The sequence below is a fragment of the Chaetodon auriga genome, chromosome 20 (genome assembly GCF_051107435.1).
Source record: "Chaetodon auriga isolate fChaAug3 chromosome 20, fChaAug3.hap1, whole genome shotgun sequence".
In the NCBI taxonomy this organism is placed as follows: domain Eukaryota; kingdom Metazoa; phylum Chordata; class Actinopteri; order Chaetodontiformes; family Chaetodontidae; genus Chaetodon; species Chaetodon auriga.
In genome coordinates, this window is record NC_135093.1 from 4,608,750 (window position 1) to 4,619,097 (window position 10,348).

The window sequence follows — 10,348 nt, forward strand, 5'->3', positions numbered from 1 at the left end:
TCCCACCCAATAGCCCACAGCCTCCACCTTCCACCTCCAGTCCATTTACTCTCAAAGTGCAGGGTGAGCATTTGGTTCAGAGTTTTGCTGCGACCGTGCCTTAAGCGGCTCCTCCTGCACTGTTTCTCTCCAGATGTTGCATAGAAAGACTCGCGCAGGCAGCCGCGTCGTATGTGCTGTGATCATTATACGTTCACCAAGTTGATTTACATTTCTGGAAACATTAACAGGACCAACGGCGGAGGAGGTGTGCGAGAACACACCTGCATAGTGTTGCCTGAAACCTGCTTTAACACTCAAAATGACTAATCGTCGCTGCTGCCTGCAGTAGTTCATGATGCAGTGTGTGGGCACGGAAAAAGACTGATGTGCGTCTCCCGCATTAAACCACTTGTTGTTCTGTCTCCACAGTACTTCGAGGTGCCCTTCGACTCCAACATGAACCGTACAAAGAACCGTCCACTCGTCAGAGGACAAATCAGGTGAGAGCTTTTTCCGTCTTTGTGCTTATTTAACAGCGTCTTCCACATGATCCTCTGCTTGACAGATTTGGCATAGCAGACCCATCTCCACTTTTTATGACTTTAAAAGAAGACAGTGAAGAGTGATCGGAGAGCGCACAGGAGGAGAGAGCGAGTGCAGCGGCTCAGCGTGAGCTGGAGTTCAGTTCAGCGTGGAAGCAGCCCAGCAGCACTAAATGACAGCTCCTGAGCCTTCCAAGCTGCCTTTTGTACAACTCACGGCAGACAAATGACAGTCTGCTGCTGTTACTGTTCCCTTGCTGAGGGATATTTTTCCAGGGGTGAAACACGACCTGCTGCTGATGTCAAAGCACATGTGTTTTTGCAGGCAATATTATAATGAAGATCCCACCTTCAATAAAACAGTAGCTCTGAGCACACATCCCATGTTGATTTGCACCCTTCTGTTCCACTCTCAGTTAGAGTTGTTACGGCGCTGAACATGCCAGCAGCGACAAACACAACAACGGAAGCTTATTAGCAGGTTTGGAAGAAGGGTTAGGGTGGGGTTAGGGTGTAGTCAGCGGACCACCCTTCCTTTGCTGCCTCCACTGTCAGATAAAGTTGCCGTTGGTGCTCGGCGGACTGTGTGCGTCGCCACACTCCTCCAGATCTGACTCAGTGACTGGATGTGCTCATCTCTACCTGCCCCTTCAGGAGCACAGATACTCGCTGATGCATGAACCAAAACACGACTCTAACATCACGTCCTGTTCACCCGTCGTTCCTGCCGGGAAGCTGCCTCCTTTGCATGTCACTCTGATAGGATATTCTCCCTATCTGTCCCTGTCAGGAAGAACAAAAGCAAACAACCTGTTGATTAGAGGATTAAACGCCCTCAAACGGTCCAGTTTGAAGTGGAAGCTAAATGCTTCTGTTGCCAGCTGATCTGTACCAACAATAGCCAGTTTATGGCTAAACAGCCTGTTAGCACCACTGGACCTTGACCCACAGCTATGTCTTCCCAGTTTCTGGAATTCTCCACTGACACGCTGTTTAAAAGTGGACTCTTGTGCTGTTGAGCTGGTGATGGAAGACGTTCTCTGTCTAAACACAGCCTCCTCTCCCCGGCTTTTAGCCCGTCCCTGACAAGAGGTGTGTGTCTGTCTCTGAGACATGTAGAAACATTAGATCTCTCGCTCTTTGTCTCTCCCTTCTACTCTCTCACACTCACAATCTTGTGTTGAGACAGCGAGCAGATGGCAGGCCGGACCGTCCTGTCAAACAAGCCGTCAGAAGGCCGCATTTTACACCTTCTCCATGTTGTCTTCAGGACGAGGCTTTGTGTCTCCAGCTTTGTCCGTCCGTCCTGCGGGGGTCCGTCTGCCCCTCTGATGTCAGCATCGGAAATACTTTGCCGCCTTACGTCAGAACCACAATAGCGTATCATCTTTCCCACCTTTTATTGTTGTTCCCTGAAATGTGGATGACTGTCCCCCATCCTTTTGTAGTGGTTTTCCAGAGTTTGAGGCTTCCGCGTGTGGTGAGGCTGAGTAGCTTTGAGCTTGGTCAGAGGAGCAACGCAGAGATCAGTGTTAGTCTCAGCTAGGTGGGGACACACTGTGGGTTTTGAGCCTGAAGATGGTTCTGATTTGGGCATCATAACACTGCAGTAACAGTGTTCTCACACAGATTATTTTAATAATTGGACATGCCGAAGCTTTCTGCTGCGTCAGTCTTCATCAGCAATCAGGGTTTGTTTTACTGCGACTTTACTGTTCGACCATTTTGTTAATGTATTTTAGAAGGAGGATCAGAACTGTCAAAGTCAGCAGTTTCCCATCTTGTCCAAATGTAGTATTTCCCTCGGCGTCTTTGCTTTCCTCCACACAAACTGCAGCATGAACTCGCGAGGCAAACTGTTTTTGATGGGTGTCAGATTTTGTTTCAGTACGGGAACACATGCAGGATTAGTCATTTCAGAGTGTTCTCAGTGTTTACGTTCAATACGCTCTCCTCTCCGGCTGTCAGGACAGAAAAATCTGTGGTTGTGGAAATGGTCCTTATGTTTGCTGTGCCTCGTCTTTGTTGTCTTTTCCCAGTTTTACACCAGTCCCAGCAGCTGCTGTGTTTAAGGCACAAGTTCTGATTTGCTTACTTTGCTCTCTGACTGCTTGAATATTTAACAGGTGACTAAGTTTTAAGGCGAATCATCCTGTTTCTTTAAGCTAATGGATAAATCCCTTTCGATTTGCATGTGGATCCCTCGCTTTGATTGTGCTCTTTGGCTCTCTGCTTTGACGCTGTTCACCTGGCACAGTGCGGCTGCTGTGTCAGCCTGTAAGAAGAGGACAGTAAACGCACCTCAGGCCATGTGACGCGCTCCCTCTCCTGACCCCCGCAGAGCCAGCCCACAGCCAGACTGTCGACAGCCCATAGCCAGCCTGCACGGCCCCACCTCAGCCCACATAAAACAGACATAACACCACTAATCACATTAATGTACCAATCTCCCTGCTCGGCCACGCCACCAAAATAAAAGCCCTGTTTGCTTTTTGAAGAAAAGGCCTGCATTTGGTCAAGATTTTAATCTACCCTCTCTTTAATTTATGGAGCATTTACTGGTGAATTTGAACCAGACCTTGCCATCGCTGCTTTCAATAAAAGATGAGGGAAGGAGGAGGAGGAGGAAGTCTTCATCCGGCTAAAAGCCTGAGCCGCAGTGGTTTTCTTCAGCGAGTTTTGATCTCTGGCGTGTGCACATGCTCTTCATCTTGCAGGGCTACTTTTATTCCTGACAAACTCTTATCAGATGAGCTTCCTCTAAGCCTCCCGTTTCGAGACGGCTGCTGATTGTCAGTGTGTGGCCCCCCGTGGGTCTGCGTGTGTGTGTGTGCGTGCGTGTGTATGTGTGTGTGTGTGTGTGTGTGTGTGTGTGTGTGTTGAACATGTGGAGCTAACATTGTCTTATCTGGTGTCTGCACAAGCCCACAAAACTTTATCATCCTGTAGTTCCTGTGGTGATGATGGGCTTTTGTTGGAGCCTGACTGTGTTTTGTAACTTACCTTTTGTCAGAAACATCTGAAACTCATCTTTAAAACTAACCTTTGTTTATTTTTGTCTGTCTCTCATAATTTCTTCCCCTTCCTTCCATCAGTCCCCTCCATGCGGTGTCCTTCGCCCTGGCCTGTGGGGTTCCCGGAGTCGCTCTTCTCACGCTGGCGGTAAACCCCTTGACGGGCTTCCTGGGCGCCCTCAACATCTTTCTCTACACCTGTTGCTACACGCCACTCAAGAGGCTCAGCATCACCAACACGTGGGTGGGAGCAGTGGTGGGTGCGATACCTCCTGTCATGGGCTGGACGGCCGCCACAGGTTGTCTGGATCCAGGTAAGACTCAGTTTCAGCAGCTAATCAGCCAGTCCTCCCAGTTTTCCCTTTGAGGTAAAAAGCTGGTTTTATTATCAGAGGTATTTGTATCACAGACGCGATGTGGAAGCTTATTATCTTTAACACAGTTCACGTGATCAGAAGTTCAGTCTGAGGCTTTGATTAATCTTCAGCTGAAACAATTCGTCAATTAATCCACAGAAAAGTAATTGGCAACTATTCTGACAACCAAAAAAAATGCTAAAAATTCACTGATTCAACTTCTCAAATGTATTTGCCTGTTTGATTGAACATCTGTTTGGCAAAACAAGTCATTTTATAGACTGAGCAGAGATAAGTCAGTCGCTACAATAAATGTCAGATCAGTATGAAATTGAAAATAATTGTTAGCTGCAGCCCTCGTTAAATGTCATCGCTGAGCGCGTCAGCTCGGCTCTGAGCAGGCCTGGTCTCACACTACATAAAGCTTCATTTACATACGGCTCAGAATCCCTGCAGCGCCGTCACAGCTTTGTTCCTTGTTCCTGTGGAGTTTGAATGTCCTCACTGTGAGTCGCGTTGGACAGAAGCGTGTGCTAAATGAATGTAATGTTGGTGGAGAGACGGACTGAGGGGCTCATTCAGCTCGTCGTGTCACCTGTATGGAATGTGTTTCATCGTGCTGTAAGTGCTCACACAGGTTTTTATTTACGCTGCAAATATTTGGAAAGCAGCTCTAGTCCGTTTTCAACTTCTGTTGAATTTACGTGGTCTTAAAAAAACCTCAGCCACTGAGATGAATACAGGAAGTACATCCTCTGAATGTCGCCTCAAAGCCGTGGACACCTCAGCCTCGCCGCACCGTTTCATACCAGATTTCACCTTTACAGAACTCAAAACAAAAGAAAGGCTGTGCTTGTTGCTCTCTGATCTGTGTGGAGGTTTCTGTCGACTCCCTCTCATCAGTGCTCGCAGTGAACGGGACGGTCGACGGGTCCGCTCATCGCGTTCACACACGACGCGAAACGCAAGCCGCTGACGCTGAGAGGCAAAGACGTCAGTCTGTCCTGTCCGTCTGCGCGCTTCTCGTTCTGCTTCGACTCATTTCAAGTATCACATGTAAACACTAAATATCACCGAACAGCGTAATGTGTCTGAGAACAGCTGCAACTCTGCAACAAGGAACCAGTCAAGCTAATCAGCAACATTTTGTGACCATTAGGATTAAACAACACTTACATACAACACATGAGGACGTCACTGCAGCGCTGTTGGCTTTATTATGACTAGATTTTTGGTTTTAATACGTATGTGTTAACTTTTCTAAATACTGTTTTTTTCCAAATATAAAAGAAAGTTTTGCAGTGAGGTGTTTTTGTGATATTGAAAGTACTGTCTTCTGTCAGAGAGTGTGTACTTTTATCCAAAAATTCACAGCATAGGACTTTTATTCCAGCGCTTTGCATGCAGAGTGAATTAAGCAGCAGCACGTTGGTCCCTCAGACTCACTCATTAATCCCCTCCTCTTTCTTTAATCTCTCCTCTTTCTCCCCCCCCACACCCCCCCCCCCCCCCCCCAGGTGCCTTGTTGCTGGGTGGTTTCCTGTACAGCTGGCAGTTCCCTCACTTCAACGCTCTCAGCTGGAACTTGAGGGAAGATTACTCCCGCGGCGGCTACCGCATGATGTCCGTCACCCACCCCGGCATGTGCAAGCGGGTGGCCCTGCGCCACAGCGTGGGCCTGATCGGCCTGACAGCCGTGGCGCCCGTGCTGGACGTCACCACCTGGACCTTCCCCGTCATCTCCCTCCCCATCAACCTGTACATCAGCTACCTGGCCTTCCGCTTCTACCGCGAGGGGGACCGCAGCAGCTCCCGCAAGCTGTTCTTCTGCAGCCTCTGGCACCTGCCCATGCTGCTGCTGCTGGCGCTGACGTGCAAGAAGCCTCGCACCAATCCGGAGGATCCAGCTCTACCTCCAGCGTCTTTAGTTTCATAGATGCAGCGACACTTGTGAGACTCTTATTTTAACTGAGAAGCTCCCTCAGTGCCACTGTAAACCACTTGTCGTGCTCAGAGGGGACGCGATGATAGACATTATTTTATCGACGTGTTTGATATGCTGCTCATGTGGTGCTCGATCTAGATCAGGAAAAGAGTTGATTTACAGAAGCCACACTGAATTATTACATCAGGTTGTACTTCAATGTGTGTGTGCTGTATATATCCTGTATTTATTTATGTAAGGGCCCACCAGTTCCTCTCCGTGTTGTACATGACTGATGTTGAATGATCTTGTACAGTGTAAATTGCTCCTATGGATCCACACAGGGATCACTGCCAGTGCATTGTGCAAATGCAAAATAGATGAAGAGGATATGTGACGAACATAGAGACTTCATGGCATCATAAGATTTACGTTTTTCAGTCAGCGTATGAAAATAGGACGAACATAAACGTGTTCTGAGCCCGACGTGTGATCATTATTGGTCCACTTTCACTGGAGCCCTGATGCTTGACAGTTAGTGCGCTTCTTTTTATGCCGCTGCTCAGCAAACGCACTGATGGGTCGTTATTCATTTACACGATGCTTTAATTCAACACGGTTCGCCTGCACCAAGACCAAGGGGAGAGATCACCCCCGTTAGAAAAACGAGGGCAAACATTCTGTAACAATAAACATGTCGTGGTTGTAATCCTGTCTTTTGTGTCATCCTTTACTCATTGGGTTTCGTCTTAAAACTTACAAATTGTGCATGAGTGTACCTGAAGTAGAGGCCTCACCCCAGTCAGTGACACACAGACCGGCACCACGCCTCGTTAGGTGGTGCTGCTGACTCAACGTCCGCATAATATATGGATTTAAGTTTCAATTATAGCCTTAGTGGATGTGCTCGCTTTAAGCACAATCACGGTCCCTCCAATAAGCTCTATTTAGCAGGCCACCTCCGCACCTGTCAGTCAACATGTGCGCCCCTTCCGCCCTTTGCCCCTAGTTTTGGTATTTGGTTACATTTCCATCACCGCGCTCGCAGAAACGAGCGTCCCCTTCCCCTCGCTGCCATCCTCCCTCCATAAAAGGGGGCTGTGGGATTTAGCCAAGGCCGGGAGACCTGAAACGGCTCGACATCCTCGTAAAGTGTCTGACCGGATACAGAGTTTCATATCAGAGGGTGAAAGGGGAGCGATGGAGCCAGCTGTTACAGTGGGGAGAGAGCACACACCCAACCTGAGTGGAGATTGAATGTCGAAGCCAGCCTCCCGGGCTCAGCGCGATGGCTTGTCATGGTTTACAACATCCGCTCCTCTGGAGGTGGAGCGGCGGCTGGCGCTGTCCTGCCCCGTCAGCCAGGAGAACTCTCTTTTTTAACTCTACTGGGGTCTTCTGATGGTTCAGCGTATGAATTATATTCAACACTGGGCGTGAGGCCTGTGGAGGAGCTTCCAGCTGTTGATTCATGAAGCCTACAGAGGCTTTCCTGCTCAGGTTGTACTCTGATGGAAGGTAAACTAAAGTTTTGGGCAAGTTTATCCTCTGATTTGGACATTTAAAGCTCCTCTCCACTCCAGAATGTGTTTGCTTTTTGCTCCTTCACTTAGATGTTTGAGCTTCCTGGTGCAGGATGGCGTCTGTGTGCAGAGTCTTACGCTGTTTTCAGGGGGAAACTTTCTCTGTGCACACCGTAAATCTTTCCGCCGTGCAGGATCAGGCGTCTTTAGCATCACAAATAACCATTCCTGGTCTTGATAAAAGCAACTTGCATATATGGAACTTTACAGTGAAGTAGTATTGCATCTTGTGTCCAGTAGCTCAAACCTTTGAAATTAAAAAACACTCGCTTATTCATAGATTATTGGGTTTTAAAGTAGATGTCATTTTAATTAAGTATATATACTTTTTTCTGGGGTTAATATATCAGACTCATTATTATTCAAAGCAGCACATTTTGATAAATCTTAAAGGATGTCTGGAGGCAATTTCAGTACATTATCTGTATTTTTAGGGTAACTTGATGAATCATGTGCGGAGAGCAGAAGGGCCTGTAACGCATCACGTATCACTTTACATAAAAGAGCAGTTGACGACTAAATTGTTGGACATTTTGGTCTATTTATCACATTTACTCTGGTGTAAATTGACGAAACCCCTCAAAAATCTATGTATTATTATTTCACAAGCCAACAATATTTCATGCTCTTCTCCCTTATTTCATGTCTTTGGATGAATAAAAACGTCTCTTTCCCACTGCTGATCAGTCATTAAATCACTGGTGTTATTTGCCCTTCAGTGTGAGTCTGAGCTTCCGCGCCAGAGTCAACAAACTGAAGAGCAAAATATGCATCTGTAAACTGGAGAGAGTCCCCGGACAGCAATCTGCAGTCAGCCCCGGTGCTGCAGCTTTAATATCCACACTGAGTCTCACATCAGAGGGGGAAATACTGTACAACAGCTCGGATTCCAGGATTCTTCAAACCCAGCAATGAAATCTCAGGATGACGGATGACCTCTGGCCTCTCTTCAAAGGTTGGTTGTTGCAAAATAGAGCCCAAAGAGCTGCGGTGATCCTAAAGCAATATTTAGACTGAAACTATACAACCACCACTGTAAAACTATCCATTTAAACCCCTGAAGGGATATTAGAGTAAAAAATGACTTTGATTCCATCGGGGAGGGAAAAACTTGCAGTACATTAACTGTTGAACACAAACACGAGCGACAGGTCTTCTGGTGGTTTCTCACGAGGAAAAGAGGCATTATTAAACACCATTATTAAAGAACCAAATCTCCTCTTCAGAACAGCTTTTTTTTACGTGACGCTTTGGCTGCGTTTCGCTCAGATGATCTCTTCACTCGGTGTTTTTATAAAGACTCAGGCCGTTGTTTCGGCGTGACTCTGAGATCATTTGATGCAGCCAAAAACTAGAAAAGTCCCATCGAAATCCAGCTTGTGCGCATTCAGCCTGATGCGTTCGTTCGTTTTGAAGCATGAGAAACAGCCTGAGTGGCTCTGTTTCATACGCGGCTGAACCTCCCGGGGTATAAATTACAGATCTGTTTTGACTCATCTCCAGTCTCACATGAAAATTACTCCAGCTTCCTTTCTTTTCTTCTTCTCTCTCTAAATTGGAAATTAAGTGCATATTCCCAGTGTTGTGCTTCTTATTCAAACGGTTTGCTCTTCAAGTGCTCTCAGATGTTTCTAAATGTGTGTGTAGCCTGTGTTTGGAAAATGTAAAAAAAAAAAAAAAAAAAAAAAAAGTTTCTGATTCATTTGGTCCATATGTATGTAGAGTTTTTAATGTTCTACAGTCTCTTTATTCAAAGTAAAAAATACTTTTAACACCTTTAAGAAGCAAAAAACTGAGGACTTAATGCAGGCAGTTAATTAAATGGCCTTTTCTGCTGATTTGCTGCCTCTTGAAAGTTTAGAAGGGAGCCTCACAAACGCGGGAATAATAAAACAACAACGCCACGGCAGAGAAATACTTTCATTACAGAAATAACTGCATAAAAAGAAGAAAGGGTTTCTCTGTCGGCAGGAGCGCAGAAACGGATTGAACCTGTTGAATAAATGATTTACTTTACAGTACACAGTGTCTTTAATTTGATCTGTTAGTAGCGTCTTTTTCGTGCGTAAAAACAATCTGGAGAAGTAAAGAAAGTTAGTAAAATACGCAAAGACGCATTCAATTGACCTGTGAAGGCGTAAAAATGGAAAAACAAATAAACCAGAACTGCACTGTAAGTAGTTATTGTTTATAGTTAATTTCCCATAAATGTTATTAAATTGTCATTATTAGTATTATTATTATTATTGTTTGTCCGGACGTGATTCTTTGGATTGATAATTACCACGTGCACAAAATAATTATCAGTAATTATATGATTAATTATATAATTAAAACAAGGTCAGTTTGTGATTCTGATCCTCTTTAATTTGTTTTTCTGTTTAATTTCAGAGCTTGAAGTCACGACGTGTGACCTCTCCATTACTTCAATGAGCGTCAGAAGAAAAGTCAAACTATGTCATTTCACAAAGTGTGTGTTCACACTCGGATTGATTATTTCGGCTTGTTTGCATCATTTTCCCAAACGCTTTCCCTCGTTTTCAGATCTCCTGATCAAAGCGGTTTTGAGTTTATTTTGTTTATCGCATAAGAAAAAGTTGGCACAGGAGGGCTGCAGTGCGTAAACCACGTCAGGATGAAGCAGCGGGAAACATTTAAAGTCGTCTAAACTCATTTGAACAATTATGTCCGCATCGCGACACGAGAAACGAGCCTTAATTGGCTTCAAAGCCCAATAAGAAACTTTTCCAAACTCTGCAGAGTCCCGCTCACAGGCTTCATCTCCACACCGAGGATCCCACGGCCGGGACCGCCCACCCCTCCCTCTGATTGGTCCGCTTCTGTCAACAAACGGCTGCATATTTACCTCCCGCGCAGCTATTGGCTGCTGCTGCTGCCACTCTCCCGCGTGCGGCTCTATAAGGTCTCGCGCTCCCGCAGCAGTTTT

General features: G+C 46.1%; 1 protein-coding gene across 2 annotated transcripts in view; it reads left to right on the forward strand.

The window, feature by feature from the left end:
- cox10 (cytochrome c oxidase assembly factor heme A:farnesyltransferase COX10) overlaps positions 1-6,525 on the forward strand; it is a 29,540-nt gene extending 23,015 nt beyond the window's left edge. For both annotated transcript variants that reach the window (XM_076759846.1, XM_076759845.1), the window contains exons 5-7: positions 412-482; positions 3,620-3,852; positions 5,412-6,525. In XM_076759846.1, the coding sequence (XP_076615961.1) occupies positions 412-482; positions 3,620-3,852; positions 5,412-5,830 (723 nt within the window). In that variant the 3' untranslated portion in view covers positions 5,831-6,525. The remainder of the gene's footprint in view (positions 1-411; positions 483-3,619; positions 3,853-5,411) is intronic.
- The last annotated feature ends 3,823 nt before the right edge of the window (positions 6,526-10,348 follow it).